Below are 19,761 nucleotides of genomic sequence, written 5' to 3' on the forward strand. Positions count from 1 at the left end.
ACGTAGGGACATTCTCCATTTCCATATCTTACTTCAGAGGACGTTGGGAAGCAGGTTGGCTAGGCTGGTTGGTAATTTTTTAAAAGACATTTAAGAAGATATTAAAAAGAAAACGTACAGATGCCCACAGCTGAAAGAAGATAGGTTTCTTTCCCTACTTTAGGAGGATAGTGAGCTCTCAGCTTCTGGAGTGGTGTGGCTTCATGGGCACAGCCATGTGAGGGGCCCTGCCCATCAGGTGTCCTTGTGTCCCTGCAGGCCATGCAGTGCCAGGCTGAACTTCATATCTCCTCCTGATCTGGTCCCAGGTTAATAATTGTTTCCTCCCGTTTAAGGTTTTGGAGTGCCCTTCTACACTGCCATCTTCTTCCTCAATCATTTGTGAGAGTAAATAATGAGCAACCTAAGTAACCAGAGCAATAAAAGTGATGTATGAGTTTGGCAGAGTTTTTTGCCATACCTCAACAAACTCAACCCAGACATGGCAGCAAAGTGTTTACATTGCAGTGGTGGAAAAAGTGCTGGAGAGTTCTGACAACAATTTTAAGTTCAGATGGGGTTTCACATTATACTAGCTCCTCATACCCTGTGTGTTTTACTGTTTTCAGACCTTCTGTAGCCCAATTAATTCCTCACAGATTTCTGGTTAAACTCTTGCACCTGAAATGATTTTCCCCCGTCACCAGAGCCTGCGATGTCTTCTGTACTTGGCAGCAGCAGTCGCCCTCAGATTTCCTCCTTCTTGAAGGCATAGGTCCAGGTGGTGCTCAGGTGTTGACAGATGTCTTATGGCAGTCATCCTGCTGCCCGGTAATGTCCCTTGTCTTCATGCACCAAGGGCCCTTTAGGTGCTGAAAAGTGTAACCATGTGTGAATCCATCTGAAAGCTGCTGCCAGGACTTCAGGTATCTCAGGGAAAGCAGTATCCCATGCTAGTTAGACCACAACGGCTTCTGCCATTTTTGCAGGAAGGATGTGAATGCCGTATCCTGTTCTTTCTCCAAAGTGCAGTGGAGAAATTCCCCAGCTGTGGCTGTAGCATATTCCCATACAGTAGCCGCTGGGAAGGCAGCTTCTCTGGACTACCTTCCAGGTGCCCTGTGCAGCTCTCGCTCTGCTGCCTGCAGTCCATTCTTTGGAGACAGTGTGGGAGCTGCTGGTGCCTGCAGATGTCTCCAGAAACAATGACATGGAGCAGAACGCGGAAGCGGAACGGGGTGGAGCTCCCTCCTTCTGGAGAAGCGTGACCGGAGTCTTCCTGCCAAACCTTTGCTTGCTCGTAAATGACCCTCAGTGCTGTGTGAAAGGAATGTCAGAAAGCAAAGAGCGTTTGTGTATGGCCCTATTAATGGGACCTTCATACAGTGTGGCGCACTGGGAAGGTAGCAGGATTATCCAGGTCAGATACGTGAGAGCTGCACAGATACTCTCCTTCCCGTCCCGCCTTGAAAGCGCAACGTGTGCCCAACACCTGGAGGGAGTTCCTCATGCTCAGTGTGAAGGTAACGTGAGTCAGAGCTGAGCTCTACCAGGTTGCAAGGCGCGGTCAGAGCAGCAGGCCCCTAACGCTTTGCTTTGTCCCCTGCAGAATGTGAATGGCATCAAGTACCATGCCAAGAACGGCCACAGAACACAAATCCGCGTACGCAAACCCTTCAAATGTCGCTGTGGAAAGAGTTACAAGACAGCTCAGGGCCTGCGGCACCACACAATCAATTTCCACCCCCCCGTGTCTGCTGAGATTATCAGGAAGATGCAGCAATAACATGCTGGTCACAAACGTGCCAAGAAACCCTCACCAGCAGTTGCTGATTTTGAGAACAGCCACCTTTTTCAGGGGAAGCATTCAGCAACCCTTTAAACGATTAAATGCATGCTTTAAAATTTTCTGTAATTTTGGAATGATGTATCTTTGTAGAGTTAATGATTTTGTACATTTGCACATGTAATCATCGTACCCATTTTCATTACTTCGAGATAAGGTGCTATAAAAGCTATAGATTCTTCAGAACATTTCTTTCTCCAAAACAAAAGCATTAGGGGGCGCTGCGTCTTCGGTTGTACGGAAGCGTTGAGTAGGAGTGAGAGGAGGAGAGCTTGGCACTGACGTCGCTTCGAGATTGTAACGTGATGAAGACTCTTGACGCATCTGTCAGTGTGTGTGCAAAACCAAAACGAGACCACCGTTGTCGAACCACAGTTAACATGCCTTACATACGGAGTTACCAGTGGAGTAGCGAGTCTTTTAGGTAACGGAAATATAAATAAGAAAGAATGTTTAACATAATATGCTAAAAATATTTTCATACTTAAATAACATACGTAAGAAGGTGTGCTTGCTGTATTTTATATTCTCTTGCAGATCTTTTGTTTTTTGTTTTCCCCCTCTCGAAATGCAGAAACTCTCTCCGTTTGAACTATTAAACAATCACGGTAGTGTTAGAAATTTCCTTTTTGTTTTGTACAAGATGTCATCTTACGTTCACGCCCATCAGACTTCAGAGGACCAATATCCCAGTCCAGCTCACTAGTTACCCCTGAAGCATCTGTTACAAAGACGCTTGGAAATACTTAAGTGCAAATTTATGTGTGTGTGAGAAAGAATTACCTTCATCTCAGATGAAGTCCTGAAGCACTTTGTAGTTCTCTATTGCCAACAGATTTAATGTTTTATGTGTTGCCAATTCTTGCAGCCACTGTACTAGCATGTGCCCGTGGTTGCAAATAAAAATTAAGAACTCTACGCATGGTTTAAGGAGGTCCGTTCTTCGTGCTGAGGGAGTTTCTGATGTCTCTCCCTCACGTTCATTGTGTTCTGAGATTTTTCTTTGTCCACGTTTTGCTTCTTATTCTAAGTCGCTGCATTCCCCTCTGGAGGTGTCTGTTTAGCTTTACAATTAACGAATCTTGCTGAATTGTGACATATGAGCCTTATTGAAGATTAAAGTGCTTCTTGCAGCAGGTGGTCAGAGGTTGACTTAGAAGTCATCGTGAGAGAGCTCCGTGTCTGGACCATACCTGAACATTTGTTGCTTACCATCCTGCCTTGAGCATTCCTCTCTCGCAAGTGCTATTCCTGGGATGTAGCCGGCCAGTTGCGTCCAGCGGGTGCCCCCACCTCAAAACGTTTCTGGCACGGTGAGGAATGCAACATTATTCAATACAGTGATCGCCTTTGCTTATTTCCTGTCCTTTTAAGTGCAAAAGGAAGTGCGAGGAATGAGCCTTCCCTTTATTTTGTTACAAAGCTTTAAAGGAAAACGTTTGGAGGGCAACGACTGCCTATTCTTCAGCTGAGTAAAACTCCCTCTGAAAGGCTGGGCCTCATCCCGATCAATGCATGCAGGGCAGCCGTGTCTAAACGCAACGCCTCTTTTTTCCCATCCTTAACGAGACCGGCGGCCGTGGCACCGCGGTCAGCTGGGCTCTGAGGATGATCCAGACATGAGAATTAGCGGTACACCGAAGGCCCCAGGTGGCCCTTTGCTACCTTCTGCAGTTTTGGCAGCAGATGTGGCCAACAGCTCTGTTCTGGCTCTGCTCCTAGTGCAAGAACCTGCAGGTTGGGTAAGTCAACCCAACAGCTAAACAGTCGCAAAACGTCATCGTTGCATGTAAATTCCTTTCAGCTATAGAAGACGAAATTCCAGTTTCTATTTACCTATTCATTGTGACAGTATTATTAAACAGGTAAAGATGGGACTATTTTGTTATACTGTGTATAGTGAATGTATTGTACTGTGTCTGTGAAAAAGTGTGCTTTAAATTATATTTTCATATGTTTCGTTGGGGACAAAGTCTTTAAGTTTGAAAGTGACAGAGGTTTGTTTGAGAACTGAAGGCAACTTAACAAATTCCTGTCAAGAAAGCTGCTTATAAATGTAAATCAAATCACATTTAAAATAAACTGCCTCTGACCTAAAAAGACCGCTCTCGGCTCGTTACTGCCAGAGTTCAGCTCTGGCGCTGCAGACATTGCTTCATCTGTGCGTTTTGCTTTGGTATTGTCGAGCTGCATTCCTTGAACACCTGCAGCAACTTCACAGCTACGCAGACGTAGAATAAATACACAAAGCGCTGCAGCCAGGAGGAAAAAAACTGAGCTTTCTGATTCCATCTGTCAAAGGATGCTGAGTTTCACGGCTCCTTTCCTTCCACCGTGCCCGTAAGGCTCTGCCCATCAGGCCCAGTTGGGTGCTCCAGGACCCCCTCTTTGTGCTAGGATACAAAAACCTTTCCCACAAAGGCTGTCAGAAATAAAAGCCCAGTAGAAGGAGGAGTTGCTGCAGTCTGCACTGCTGGGGCTCAGCAGAGGTGCACCCACACCCTCACTACGTTTATTTAAATAGCCACAGCCCAAGGGCAGCTGAATTGGGCAGTTCCCATTTTGGCACAACGAGTCCTACCCACGTGGGATATATCAGCATCCAAGACTTCAGCCATCTCTACAAATCCGACAGTTACCGCCCCTCAGCTTCTGTAGCCAGTTCTCTTCCCATGCGCTACTGAGTTAAAGCCAGAAGGGAACGCAGAGGAGCAGTGCAGCAGCTCCCGAGGACGCTGCCACTCAGTGTCACGAGCTGAGCCAGGTACTGCCTGCACTCACAGCACAGGAGTTACACTCAACCTCCACCCCCACCTCCGCAGTTCCTTTGCCATACAAAACAAACCTCATCGCGTTGAGAACGAGCAGCAGGAAAACAGGACCACAGAGCCCATGAGTAACTCTGCCTTTAATGTAACAAGACTACTGTACAACAAGTGGAAAGCAATTTTACTTAATACAGTTAAGTAAATATAAAATGTTTAGATATACACACATTTATATTTACTAGAAATACACAGTTAAAAGGTTTTAAAAGCGAAAACAAACACAAATCACTGTTGTGAATATGTAACAACGCAGTTGCAAAGTAATGGTTAATGACTTAAACAATTCATTTCCAGGCCTTTAAGCACAGCCTCGTCTTCCAACTCAAAAGTAACTGCCTTCAAGTGTAACACACTTCACTTAAACTTATCCCTTCAGGCAAACATTCTGTGTGCCAACGCTTTCGTTGAGGGCATGTAACCTCACAGTACATGCAGCTACACTTGAAGAAGGTACTAGAAAACTATTTCCCTTGGGTTCATTGTATCACTTTCCGATTCAACTGATACTCAACCAGAGCACACCACTCCACCAGGAGCAGCATTTCAGCCGCCTCAGACACCACACAGGAGAACCAGCGGTGTTCCGGTGGTTTCCACACCGCCGAAGGACAGCGTGGAGGTGCGCCTTTCCCCGAGGCTGCCATCACAACTGCCACTAAGGAGGGGAATAAATAACTACGTACACAAGAAGGGGTTTTTCTGCTTGGTTTTTTTTTCTTAGTATGATGTTAGGTTGAGAGAAGATAACCCCAACAGCAGCTGGCAGCCACGCCTTGTCGCGGCTCCCCTCAGAGTACACTAGCTTTATTCAGAGGTTGGTGCTGTTAAAGGATAGAGGTGCTGCTTGTTTTCCATAGGCGGACTACTCCAAGTGGTTTATGTTTAAGCTACACTGCAAAGAGAGAAGTATTTAGTCAAAGTTTAGAACGTTCTGATCGAAGTGCGTCTGGACGTGCCTCTCAAAGCCCTGCTGGTTGTAGTCCGGCGGGAACTGCTCGCTGCACATGGGGCACACCTTCCAGTGGCTCTCCACGTGCTCCTCGAACTTGCTCTGGTCGTAGTTGGGTGGAAACATGACATCGCAAAGAGGGCACTTCTTGTGCACATCGAAGCTTCATCGGGAGGCGGAGAACAAAAAGGGAACGGTCAGTGTAAGGGTTATTGCAAAACAGAAGCTGGATCTGCTGCCCCTGAAGCTGCCAGCTCTGCCACCAACCCTCTGTGGGCAGACAGTATCTGGGCTGTGCTGTTAACTAGAAGTGACATCACTCTGACGTGACTGTGAATACAGACACACCGACTGCCCTCACGGCCCGGCACTTTCACGGGAAACCACTCTCTCTGCTCATAAGTGTTCTTAGCAAACAGCACTTTATAAAACCTCTAAACTTAGGGTCACAATTAGGTTGGAAAGAGAGAGGGAAAAAATAACAACAAAAGTCATTTATTCATTTACCAAATGCCATTTGACATTCAGTCAAAAACAGGTATAACACAAACGCTCCCCCCAAGGAGTTCTCTGATAGTTAACTGTAAACGAAACACCAACTGAAAATGCTTATTGGCGTTTCTCCTTCCCTTTCCATCCTCTCCCCCAACCCAAGGGAAGGATTCCAGCTATACAGAAACCTATCCATCCCATTGAAACCAATAAAAGATAAGTTTACCTGGAATCAAAGCAGAAACCTGTTCCACGCTGGTGCAGAAGGAGGCTCGGAGGATCAGGAGCAGAAGGTACGGCGTTGTCATCATCCTGGTAAGAAACAGAGGCATTTTCAAAACCCAGCAAAGACAGCGACTTTTCCCCCCCTCAACGCACCCTTTTGCTACCAGGCTGAAGCTCACCTTCCCTTTCACAGTCTCAGCAGCAAAGCTTTTATGAAAGAAGAGAGGTTAACAGAAGCCTTTTAGACCACGTATGCACAGCAGCAAGCTGTGCTACTCGGAAAGCCGCCACTGATGGATGCAGCCCCCGCTCTGCTCAGTCCTGGGGCTCGGGTGGCACAGAGGAGCCGTGCTCACACCAACACAGGGCATCACACTACCAACCCACGCAGCAGGACGCCAAGCCAAGCTCTTCAAACCCACCCATTTAAAACTCCAGCAAGGGCGGAGGCCACCGATGCTCTTACAGAGCTTCGGAACCCCCAGGTCCTCAATCACTGCCTTGTTTATGTTCATTGCAGATGCACTACACGCAAGAATTAAACTGATTTAATTGGTCTTCAGAAAGGGGGCTGTATATAACACGCAGTACGTTCTATGCAGATAACAGAGGTATACTCAAACATATTTCACTTCCTCCCAGCCCAACATCCTTTGTCATAGAATCACAGGGGTTGGAAGGGACCTCAAGAGATCATCGAGTCCAACCCCCCTGCCAAAAAGCAGGTTCCCTACACCATAAGGAGTAGGGATCTCCTCCTTAGGAGGAGTTACTGGAAGTAGGGCAGGATGGGAAGGTTCCCTCAGTATTTTTCTCCTGACAACAGCTGTTCAGCTTCAGCCATTTAATGTTTCCATTAGGCAGCTAGTGGGGCTTGCTGCGACAGATGCTAGCAACAAACAGATCTTCCTGTCTAACTCGCTTGCTTTGCACCTGCAGTAAAAAAAAAAAGGCATATGGGTTTTAAAATATTATTTGTTCCTTTTGTCACGGAAGAGATAGGATGTATGTGTTACAGGAGGAAAACTATTTAAAGCACTCCTGTATTCCAACACTACAGTGAACACGGTGCCAAAACCATGACAAATCACTGAACCCAACCAGGACTTCTCTGAGAAAATTAACCTCCATCTTTCTTGAAAGATTCAAGTTTCACTACACACGCAGGTCCATTTAACATTTAAGTCCTCTAGAAAAGACTTCACGATCACTGGCTGCTGGTGAACCCAGTTACTCCCTGAGCACAAGGCAGAGTCTGTCAGCACCTATCAGCCCTTGGTTACACACGGTGAGGCAGGCAGTGCTGCTGTGTGTGAGAGCTCTTCAGCCTCCAGCCTGAGGTACGCTCTGCTTAGGACAGAGCAACGGTGTGGGCAGTTCACTTTATGAAGGGTTATTCATCTTAGTTGTCTGAATAAGGAGTCAGGGTTCACCAGCAGTGCACGTTACTGGGGACTGAGGACGTGAATCAAAATTATGTGACTGATAGGATGATGCACACGGGGTTCTCTTCCCATTCAAAATTGCTGAGGCATACAACAAAGCACAACTTTAAGACTGGGTCTTCGGATCTGAAAGAAATATCAAACCTGGATGCTCAACTGTAACAGAATGCAGAACTGATAACCCCTCAACTTACTCGTTTTCCAGACTACCACAAACATTTTTGTTTTCACACTGCAAAATAAAACTCCTCTGCCTTCATGCATTAGTCAAAAACAAAAATATACTGAGTAGCAAATGAAATATGTTTGTACTGTACAATGCTCAAGCGAAAGCAGTCTCTCTGTGGTGACTGCAACAGGAACCGAGGGAACATCACAGAGCTGCACGTGGGGAGGGGCAGGTGGAGCATCAGGAAAAGCTTCTTCACCAAAGGGTGGCTGGGCACAGCAACAGGCTGCCCAGGGCAGCAGGCACAGCCCTGAGCTTGCCAGAGTTCAAGGAGTACTCAAGTACTCGGTCATACAGTCTGACTTTTGGGTTGGATTCAGTAATTCTTGTGGGCCCCTTCCAACTCGGGATATTCTATGACTCTGTGATTGCCACTCCACCCGTGTACGTTAGCTGTGTCAGCAAGAGCAGACTGCTTCAGAACCAGTTACCCCACATGCATATTGCTGCCCTACTACCATAATCCATGGGAAACCTAAGACCTCAATCAGAATTAATGAAACACAAACCAAAGTATATGGAGATTTGCCATTAAAAAATATTCTGAAACACATCAGCACTGCCCACCCGCTTTATATAAAGCTCTAACAGTTGTAGTGTTTTGTTCAGTTGGGTTTTAGGGCTTGAGTTTTAGAGGAAATCATGCATAAAAACCTCCACATGTTGACATTTCTGCTGGTTTTCTTACAGAAAAACATGATGGGTTACTGCTAGTCACGTCGACCATAAAACTGTTTACCTCTTTTGTCCTATCTTACAGCTTCTGTCAAGAGTGATACCATATCACATACCTAAATAACATTCCTGTTTGAAAAACTGGTTCTGAGGCAGCTAGCTGAGTGTGATGTTTCCTTCTACGTGGGCACACACACCGTGCTGCATTGCTGCCTTGCAGGCACCATCTCCAACAGCAGGAAGGAATTAGTGATTATTTAAGAAAGGCTTTTCTGTCTCCTCTGCTATGCTATGTAAGTATAGTAGCAATGCTGTCCTTACTCATCTATATTACACCAGGTTGAAAAGCACATGTAACATTTCAAAACCCTGCAATCTCCCACGGCAACAAACCACTCCTTGAAAGCCCCAAAGTTTAGGTGGAGAAGCTAGCTGAAGTTGCTTTACAGGAGAGCTACCCACGCAGGCTGGGAGCCCAGGCCTTCACAGCTACATCAGCACTATATTTTAAGCACAGGCATCAGCTTGCTCCCTAAAGCCCTCAGTCAAGTCACCCCAGTTACTCGTGCAAAGCCCATCCTTCATGCTCCAAGAGGCACAACTCTGCCCTAGGCATGGGCCCAGCAGCAGCCTGCTCCACCCCAGAGGTGACTGAGACAGAGGGAGCCCCAGACCTGTGCAGAGTTGGCAGTGATGTGGCATGGCTGATACGTGGCCTCAGCCCTCATTCAAGAGGCTGACACGATGCTGCCCCTGTGATTATGCAGCTTAAAAACTACTGGGCCTTCCATATCCAGAAATTTGGACGTGGAGGTTAATGAATTGTTAACAACATGACTTCACTATTATCACTGGATCATAACTTTTACTCTTAAAACCGCCACAGTGAGTTCAACAGACTGTATGAATCATGAAGATAAATACAGCATTACCACGCAACACCTACCCACACAATTACACACAATAAAGCACAGTAACAAGGCAGTTTGTTTGCCACTGAAAGAGGAAGAAGGACAAGTAGGCTTTAACAGTCATACAAGCACAACTTACCTAGCTTTATCAACACTAACCATTTTTGTCTCATGTAACACCTACTGCTTTAATGACTGCAACCAAAAGCCCATGTAACCAGCACCAAGACTGCCCAGCAGAAGTCAGCAGTCAGCCGTGTAGTGCAGCACAGAACTCACAGACCCAGGGAACATTAGCACAGGACAGAAAGCAAAGCAATGCCCATCTCAAGCTTAAAGCAATCAAAGAACAGCCACACCACTGGTGGACACAGGAGAGGAACTGAAGAAGGAGATGCACAATTTTCTTCCAGTGACTCAGTTCTGTGTGAGCACCATTCAAACTCTCTCCATCTCTGCAAGCAGCCAGGCCTCCCAGGAGGTATGTGGACATCTGGACAGACACAAACTACTCTTCTCATGTCTGTTATCAGATAAGGACAGTAAACGGCAGCTATGATCAGACTGATGAAAGCGTAGTAGGGTTTCAGGGCTAAAACAGAGGCCACTGTGGACTCATCTCAACAAACAGCTTGACATGGCTGCCAAAGGTAGACTTCACACCCTACACATTTGCTGTGAGTAACAGCCTTCTTTAAGTCTTGGGGTAGCTATATTGGGTTGTAATCAGATCTACACTTCATTATGAACAGTGAGTTTTAGAAAAGTACCTATTTTTTTTCTTTATGGATCTCTCCAAGCAGTTCTATTTTGTTCAAGTACAGTGGAAAATGGAAGAACGGTGATGGCAGGTTCTTGGGGCAAGACAACTACTCTACCCGAAATCAACACGCATGCTTCTCTGGGATGACCCACACAGGCCAGCTTATCCTTCTCAGAAATCACCACTGAATTGTCCCGAGGCAGCACAGCTGCAGAGATGTGATGTGTGTCTCTAATCCCTTGCCAGAAGGCACCGTGTGAAGAAACACACGGCATTTCTCCTCTGCCACCCAGATTCATGTTTACAAAGTTACCCAAGTGCACAGTCTCACAGTTTGCTGAGCTATTCCTTAGGCTAGATGGGCTACCTGAAAGAAAATGAGCTCCCATTTCTGTTCTTCATTCTGGATAAATGTGTAGAAGAGCTTTTCTTACACAAGCACACACTTCCCACCTTGCTTTACCAGCAGAAAAAGAAAGTTTTAGTCACATTTGATAAATCCATTGACAGCTGTGTGCTGGCAGCCCCTACCTCATTCTCCTCTATACCACAGTTTTGGCCCAGGGTCTAAAAGATCTCTCATCATAGATAAATATTTTAGACATTTCCATCACTACACGTCAGATACTATAAAAACAACCATTAAGTGGTGAAAGTGAGTACAATACCCTCGATTTCTTAACCTCAGGAGCATGTAGGGGAAGACCACATGTTTATATGATGGTAACTCTTCCAACACAGAAGCAAAGCTATCAGTGTTTCTCTTAGGGAACCATCTTGCAGCAAAAGGCTCTGTACCTTATTTGTTTATGCACGGAATTACATTTCGTACAATTCATTTTGAAAACGAGTAAAACAATCTCTAAACTTCATGTTTACCATTTTTTATTTGATATTTCCTCTGCAGAAACAAGGTTCCCTTTCATAATAAAACCTACACAATTGGAAGCTTTCCCTGGTTATTTATCTCTAAATTTTGCATTCAAACTCTATAAAGATTTTTGAAACTGCTTATTTCCATGTCAAATTGTACACTCTACACCTACAGCCTATTCTGGGGAGGGGGAGGTGGCAGCAAGTTGCTGATTATTTTTGACTTTCAAATGAGAAAGATGTAAATTACTTGATTTAAAGACACCTTTTTGCAAGCTGAACTTTATCTAAGCCTGCTATATTCCATCTCATTACAAAAATCTAAGCTGTGTCAGCAAATGAGCACAAGACTCCAGCACTGTTTCTCTTGGGTTTGCAAGAGGGCAAAGCACATAGATCAGAAAGAACACCCTGCTAATTAAACTGAAGCAGATGACTAAAGAAGAGAAGAGCTTGTCATGTGTAGTATCTACCTCAAGAATGATCAGATTAAATATGCAAAATGTGAAGAAAAGGTGGGCAACAGTATTAAGCTCACATTCGAGATCTTAAACAGGCTGCAGGAGTTCTGACAGCTTTTCTAATTATTCACAGTAATGGACACTGGGGGCAAAAGGTAGGAGGGAGAAATACATTTTTCTCCATTATAGGTGCTGAGCACCAGGGCTAAAATCATGCCTGTCTGAACACTGATCAGTTTCTGCAAAGGTTAATAGCAATTAAATGTGGCAAACTAGACTAAATGAGAAACAGGTCATGATACCACTGTACTTGCAAAGAGCAAAATACTTTGCAGAAGAATATTTCTTGCTTAATATTTTTGAAGGTGTGAGAGTACTTAGAATTTGAAAGAGTAATAAGTCTGCTCCTGCTCAAATGAAGACATTTGGTCCCGTTTATTACAGAAGTCAATTTACTAGAACTGTGTTTTATAGCAGCACGGTGTAGTTAATTGTTTAGAAAGCCAAGCTAACCAGTTTCCACTTCAAACATAGGAAGCCACAAAAAAGAAATCAGTAAGAATCTGTCACCTCTGTTAAACCAGCCTTAGACATCAATTAGCTCTTCCAAATGTATGTTTAACAGCTAAAAAAATCAAAATGAAATACATGTATATTAATAAAAGACAGAACGAGGGTTACACGTAGGGATGAAATATCAGATACTACATTTTCTTTCAGTATTTAACTGAAACTGCAGGTATCATAATACTTCAGGTTTTTATTTGTTTTGATCCATAGGATCCAACTAACTCCCAAGCAAATAAAAACAAATCAATCCCATATTTACGAAGCAATAGGATCAGGCTTCTCCAATACTGAATACCTATGTGTGATTTGAATGCTCAGAAGCAAACACAGCAAGGAAACTTAAAAACAATAAAGAAAGAAAATTTAAGAAAATAACAAAGATAACTTACATTGCTATCCTCAGGATCCTCTAAACCATCAGGCCGACTGAGATTGCGTGAAGGCTGACTACACACTACATCATCTTCCAGCTCCCAGAAGGAAGTTCTAGCAGGTGGTCTTTGGATCTCATCAGGATTAAAGGCACCATCTGCTCCATCTGAAGAAAAATTAGTTGATCCATTTTCAGCTTTTTACAGACGTGCCACCTTACACCCTAAATCAAGGCTTTCAAATATTTTTGTTTTAGAGAATGTACGAAAAACAGAAGAGAAATCCACTTTTACAAAAGATACCAGTAAAATTTTGATTAACTTATTCGCTTCAAAAAAAAAGGCATTTAACGATTCTCATCAACAAAGCCAACAAATAAAGGCACTGCACATTCAGTATTGAGACCGTTCTTTAGCTGTACTTAACTTCCTGTATTAAGCTGTATTCACTTCCTTACCTCTTCTTTCCTGAACTGCATAAGGGTTTCCATACTGCAGTACTGGTAGTCTACTTGGCACTGCAGGAACTGGTCCATTCTCCTCCGAGTATGGGTTGCGAAACTGTAATGTCTGCTGTGAAATCTGTCCTTCCATCATCCTCCCAGCTTGATTTCCTGCTGCCTTGCCAAGTTCCTAAATAACCCGAAGTTTAAAGCGTAATTACTTTATGGAGATTTAGGCAAGAGTTGAGGGTTTTTTCAAATTTAAAACAAACAAAAAAACCCACATCCGGTCATCTTCAGACCCTCATTTCATCTTGACCTAATGTCAAACATAACATTTGAGCAAAACTGTCTGTCAATACAAATTGTATAAATAGAACTGCCACATATTTCAAGAAGAATCTGCATCCTTCTCGGAACAAAGAAAAAACTTCAACTGATCTTTACTATTTAACAGTAACAGTGACAACTATGTGCAAATGGGAAAGTTAAGAATGGACGATATAAGAATAAGTGAAGGAGATATAGACTTACTGGACATAATTCCCTACAAACCCTTAAGCAGTAGATATTAAGAACTATGGACTGCATTGCACTGGATCCTCTCTGATACCTAACAGCAGAACACTCACCTACGAGAAGTGTAACTTACTATTAACTTAGCACAACTCAAGGCTGTCTCTTTCAGTAGGAAATGAAAGAGTGTTAGAACAAGTTTTTGCTCAGTATCTTCCACTGGAAAGGAACCAGCTTGGAGAACTTGGAACCAGTATCATTTTTTGTACAATAGAACAGTTACCCTTGCTTGAATTTACATGAATTGTCACATAGAAGCCACACAGATAGCAGTTATTATAAACCATTAAAGGATTTATCTAAATTATATACCACTAAAACTGTAAGTCAATATATACCTTAAATGGCAGTAGTTAAAGCTAAGTGTGGCCAATCCATTGGCTATAATTCTTCCAAAGAAAATCTTCCTTCCGTTTAATTGGAATGGGTTTGGCAAAGAGAGCAGGCAGGTCAAGAAGAACCAAAGGAAAAAACCCCATTTACAAATCAGAACTAAGCAAACATTCTGAGATGTAAGAAAAACAAACATTTTTTCAAACAGATGTTTCCCAGCTATTATTTTTTTTCCATTTCTGTTATAGCATTTATTTAGGTTCTCCTTCCGTATTTGACAGTATGAAGTTAACAAAAGCCTCACACACACAGGAGCACATCTCTTTCTCAAAAGACTTCAAATTGAAATTAAACCTGCAACTTCATATACTTATTTGACCGCATGACAAGTAAAAAAGGAAGTCTCAGTTATTAAAAGGAAGCACCCAACAAACTTCTCTTTACAACAGGTAAGCATCAGTCCAAACACCAGAGGATAAAATATGCAACATCAAGTTTCAGTAATTACTCTGCAACTAGAAATACTCCAGTGAAAAAAAGATGTAAGTTACGCATCCACTGTCGTATAAACAAGTTCTATCAGATTTCAGACATAAAGCTTGGACCCCAAACAGCAACAACAAAGACTTCTTCAAACAGGAAGGAGGAAAAAAGAAGGAGAAAAATGCTATGTATTAATAGGGAGGCAGCTTCCAGAATGTTACCTTTTGATAGAGAGCTTTCTGTAAACACAATACTTTTTATTACTTTTATATTACTTGAGAAAACACTGAAATGCAGAACTGCCTATTTTACTTGGTGGATGTAGCACAGAAAATCTCCTCTTGTAGATCTGATACAGAACTAATGTTCATGTGCTAATGTTTTATCAGATTTACTGGCTGCGTTGCGTATATGATTGAGATGGCCAAGGTTAAATGGCTAGGATTACATCTTAAAATTTTAGTGAGCGTGTAAAACCTAAATAATTAATCTTTACTCAATACAAAGCAGGACCAATTACCAGTGAAATTAAGATTTCCCTTTTTAAAATCAATTTCTTCTACAATATGGAAGCAGTTTAGAATGAGAAGGAATGGAATTAATGCTTTAATTTTAGCATCATATAAGATTAAGACAGAATGCAGATCAAAGTGACTGTAAAAAGGTGCTGTAAAAGAGCCTTAGCCAGAAGTTGGACAACTAGGACAGAGACCAATTCAAAATTAAAGTCTGCAAGTATGTAAATAAAACAGAAAGCAAGTCATTTTACAGGTTTGAGGAGACAGCAAATGAACATTTTTACCATGCTATGTTTGGTGACATTTATAAACAAACACTGATAATGGAGCACAAATTGAAAAGCTGTTTACTGTTCTGTGCTTAACCTTTTAAAATGTGGTTCCAGTCTAGCAAGGCACTTTGATTCTTCATCGTAATGTAAATATCTATAAATCTGGTAGACAAAGTTCCAAGTTTTTACAAGCTCCGTACATTATTATTACAGTTGTGCTCCTTATACGTGGTGTTTAAAATGACCTCCTCCAGCTAAAACAGATTAATTGAAACTCAGAATTTACTTTCTTTTAAATTAGGAAAATATGAAAAAAATACTAAAAAATTATATCACTGTTTAAAAAAAAAGGTTTAAACTTGAGATTCCGGGATTTCAGAAAGTATCTTAATCTGAAATTAATTACAACGTATCAGAATAAAAAATCCCACTTTTAACACACATCTGTCCACACTTCAAACCACATTCTATGGAAAAAACAAACCAAGGAATCCAAACAAGTCTAATTTTTCCACAGCATCACACGGTGATATCAGAATGTAACAAAGACATCATTACTTCTCAGTAAAACACACTTCTGCTCATCTGCCATGTGACACCTGCAAGGTACTTCTAGCATTGGCACATCATTAACGTTCCTAGCTTAACAGTAGAGATAATGAATTTGAGGAGACAGTGGACTCTTGAAAGCAGCCATTCGCTTTCTATCATACGTTTAAAAAACAGTACTGTGTTTGTGTATCATTCTTTTCTTATAAAGATCTGTTTTCAGTTGTATTTTACCAAAGTCACTGCTGTCACGTATGTCAAGCTGCTTTTACTATTACAAGTGGTCAACAAGAGAACTGCAGATGTCAAATGGATTTGGTTGTATGCACACGTCATGAAAAATGCAGCAATTTTACTGCTGAAATGTGTACATCTCTAGCTATAGGACATGACTGGATAAAAGCAAAAATAACCCTAACCACTGGTGGAAAAAATAAACTGTCAAGATAGGCATGTACTATTCACATCTTATGCCAAAATTCCAAAGGGAATAAGATTTACTAATTGTGCTGCCTGTCAGCCAGAAACTCCTGATATCAGAGTTGCTCTAACAAGGAAATGAAATTCCTCCAACTTTTGTTGACTGATCCTTCCCTTAGAGGAAAAGAATCAGCTTCCTTTCCTCCCTTTTAGTATTAGTATTATTACCAGAGCTCGCAGTTTAAAATAACAATTCTGAAGATATTCAGATATGGAAAAGAATCTTTAGACAGTAAGCAAATTCTCAATTAACAGTGAACTACAGTTCCTCAAATCAAAGAGCCCCATGGTTTCCAGTTTACAAGATTTTACAGGAGTACTGACAATACCTGCTCAGGGGTAAGGAGTTCCAGCTGTGATGACAGTTCCTTTATTCGTCTCTCTTTTTCTGCCAGTTGAACCTGTATGAAAATCAGTTTTGATTTACAGTCCTTAGAGTAGTGAACATACAGACGCAGGTTAATCCTGCATGCTATATTGTGATAACAGCATGCAACGACTTCAGTTCATCTTTCAGATGGAAAAGAGCTTGCCTACACTATTCACATGAAACATATAGTACTACTACAAATAATCAAAACCAAACATTCTCTGTAAGTTTATTTGCTGGATAACAGCGGGATGTTGGCAGCCTTCTCCTATCAGTTTTCTGAGAACAGTTGCAGAAAGATGAAATACCAGGTATCCAAACAGGAGAAATGCACCAGTGACACTTTTATGGCAAAGAGGAACACCACTGCCCAGAAACAGCTGCATGTTTGCAAACCTCATCACACTATTCCTAACGGATCCACATGAAAGTTATTTCAGTCATTTACTTCTCTCCATCCCACACGTCCCACAGAAAAACCAAGAGAACCAAAACCTCCCAGCACCTCAAAGACACAAAATTTGTTTCACAAACACCTACCACATGTCTGTTGGGTGATCCGGGAGGAGAGAAATGCAACAGTCATGCTATTCAATTTCTGCAGACTTTCAAATTATTATTTAAATAACTTTTCTCTACAGAGTGTCTTTCTATTTGGATTGGGTTACTTCAGAGACCGTCTCTCCACTAGTTTATCTGGCATATAAGCTCAATGCATCATACAGTTAAGTATATTTTCTTTTTTTTTCCCAATTCTGAAATTCTTTTCCTTCGTTGAGTTCAAAAGAAAGAAATCTACTGATTGCATTGAAAAGCTAACTTTTTCTTCCATCCTCACACCTGCTCAAATGATAACATTTTTCAACTGCAGTCAAAACGTTTTCAACTTTGGAACCAATTATTTATTACTCCTGCTCTTAAGTACAAAATAAATAAGTAAACTCATTTTTCATTAAGTTGTGTGGCAAGTGATCGCTGTTCATTAACAAAATCCAGTATCTTGGGAAGAGTAATGCATTTTATATAGCAAGTTAGAGCTTTAAAAGAGTGTTTAAAATCACACAGGGATAGCACAGCCTACACATAATGCTGAAATGAGCTGTAGATTAATTTAGTATTTTATAATGAATAGGTGTTGCAAGCCCTAATGAGACGGGGCTCCTACTAGAAATAATACAACCACAGTTCAATTTAAGCCTCTTTCATTGGGCAATACAGAGCTTTCCTACCCTATCAACTGAACTAACAATCACCATAATATTGAGTACAAGTCTGAAAGCTGGTCTGGGGGAAATGGGATGCTTTTATCTTCCCCTTGTTTACCCAGGAAGCCAGTGGAACATATGCACTAACAGCACAACCTCAAAGATAAGGCTTTGGGTAAGAAAAAGCTGCTCATTATACTTTTCTGGTACTGCACTACAATTACAGTTGAAATCCTCTAAATTTAGGTAATTCTCTCAAGATGATTTTTGAAGTAATACATCATTCATCTTCAATCTCTCTTGTTAATTCAATGTAAAATGCATTACATATTAGTACAACTGTTATGCAGCATTCAATATGAAGATTTTAGACAAATATGCCAACAAGTATTCCTGTTAATATTACTGTCAGGAACAGGAAGTCAAAAATCCGCTACTTTTTCCTGTAATATTAAAGTTATTTAATGTTGTGGATTTAAAAGAAACTATAAATGACTCATAGCTATTTACTAAGAGTATTACTTAGAGGGTTTGCCTTACTTCAAATGAAACACTAAAAGAATGTGCTGTTCCTACCAAGCAAAGCAGATTTTCTTTTTACAGCAAAAAAAAGTCACATTGAATCCCACTGAAACTGTTTATTCCTTGAACTATTAGAAATGAGCATGTAAGTTAAGAACAGGATACCATTTCATTGTCATGAAAGAACAAAAAAAAACCACAAAACAAATCAGTAACTTACTTTATACTGATCCTCCATTGTTGCAAGCTGTAATTTTATACCCTCATTGATTTTCACTTGTTCTTTCCACTTCAGTTCCAGTTTAGCTAGTTCATCAGCATAAAGACTGCATTTCATCTTCTCACCCTGAAGCAGTTCATAACATGCAATGAAACAGTTGTAACTGTTACCATTTTTATTTCTTTTAAGCAATGGCACTGTGCAACTCTATGCTTTTAGAACTGGACTACTTATAAATGCCTTCAGGGAATCAAGCCTGACTCACTCCAGTTGCTTTGAGCACTGGATATCAAGAAAATGGCATCCAGTACACATTTTTCCTTGAGTTTTCAATATCCTGCTACTTCTCCTTAGTTTCCCTGTTTCTCTGTGTAAACAAAAGCCCTATGCCACACCATATCATTACCCTTTCATTTAAATATGAAATCTTTCCCCTTGCAACTTTTGCAATCACCCTAAATACGTTTCATCCAGAAAGTCAAAGGCAAAGCTTTTCTCAGACTCCGCTACAGAAGCAATAGTCAGTGGATGCTAATGAAGGCTCTCTATTGATGGGCAGTGAGCACAATTACATGGCAGTTATTTTGATATCCTCTCCTGGATATAGAGTCATCTTGCAATAAGAAATAGGATTATAAACCGAGTTCTCAACAGTTTGTGAATTGTTATGACCATCTGAAAATAAAGCCTACTGGTATACTGAAATTCCAAGTTTTTAATTATAACCTTAAATATTACAGTTCTGACTTAGTAGTGTTATTTTTTTAATCTCCAAACAAGAAGCAAATGAATAGGTAATTGAGAGTTAACTCAATAAAAATGTGTTTTATCATATTAACACTTCTATCTTAAGCACGGAGTATCACACAAACAAGCCGCAAGGAAACTCATCTGGGTAGGCTTTGTGGTTTTAAGATTTAGCACCTAGAGCTTTCTGTTCAGCTTTCCAAATCAGTCATTTACTTACTGCCAACATTTGCTTGCATTTCTTATACTTCTCTGTTTTCTCAGCAATTTCTTTATTCATTTCACGTACTTGCTCCTTAACCATGAATTCCGAAACTATATCAGATGAAATGGGGCTAACTGTGAACATTGAAGAAAAATACATGAACATTGATTTTTTGTTCTATAAATGAAGTCTGTATCAAAGAGATGACAGGCCAAACCTGA

At 41.5% G+C, this 19,761-nt stretch overlaps 2 protein-coding genes across 4 annotated transcripts in view; one reads left to right on the forward strand and one right to left on the reverse strand.

The window, feature by feature from the left end:
- Window positions 1–3,375, forward strand: part of JAZF1 (JAZF zinc finger 1) — a 171,164-nt gene extending 167,789 nt beyond the window's left edge. The window contains exon 5 of the mRNA XM_065752935.1: window positions 1,589–3,375. Coding sequence (XP_065609007.1) covers window positions 1,589–1,765 — 177 coding nt within the window. The 3' untranslated portion in view covers window positions 1,766–3,375. The remainder of the gene's footprint in view (window positions 1–1,588) is intronic.
- Window positions 3,376–5,250: 1,875 nt separating this feature from the next.
- The window catches only part of TAX1BP1 (Tax1 binding protein 1), a 48,536-nt gene continuing 34,025 nt past the window's right edge, over window positions 5,251–19,761 (reverse strand). For 2 of the 3 annotated variants that reach the window (XM_065752909.1, XM_065752908.1), the window contains 7 exons: window positions 19,556–19,674; window positions 18,589–18,714; window positions 16,601–16,672; window positions 13,076–13,250; window positions 12,636–12,784; window positions 6,321–6,406; window positions 5,251–5,765 (listed from right to left, as the gene is read on the reverse strand). In XM_065752909.1, the coding sequence (XP_065608981.1) occupies window positions 5,564–5,765; window positions 6,321–6,406; window positions 12,636–12,784; window positions 13,076–13,250; window positions 16,601–16,672; window positions 18,589–18,714; window positions 19,556–19,674 (929 nt within the window). In that variant the 3' untranslated portion in view covers window positions 5,251–5,563. The remainder of the gene's footprint in view (window positions 5,766–6,320; window positions 6,407–12,635; window positions 12,785–13,075; window positions 13,251–16,600; window positions 16,673–18,588; window positions 18,715–19,555; window positions 19,675–19,761) is intronic. The other variant, XM_065752910.1, reaches the window with a different exon arrangement.

Source organism: Cyrtonyx montezumae, unplaced genomic scaffold, assembly GCF_038088225.1.
Source record: "Cyrtonyx montezumae isolate F1298 unplaced genomic scaffold, pur_monq_1.0 scaffold_8, whole genome shotgun sequence".
Classification (NCBI taxonomy): Eukaryota; Metazoa; Chordata; class Aves; order Galliformes; family Odontophoridae; genus Cyrtonyx; species Cyrtonyx montezumae.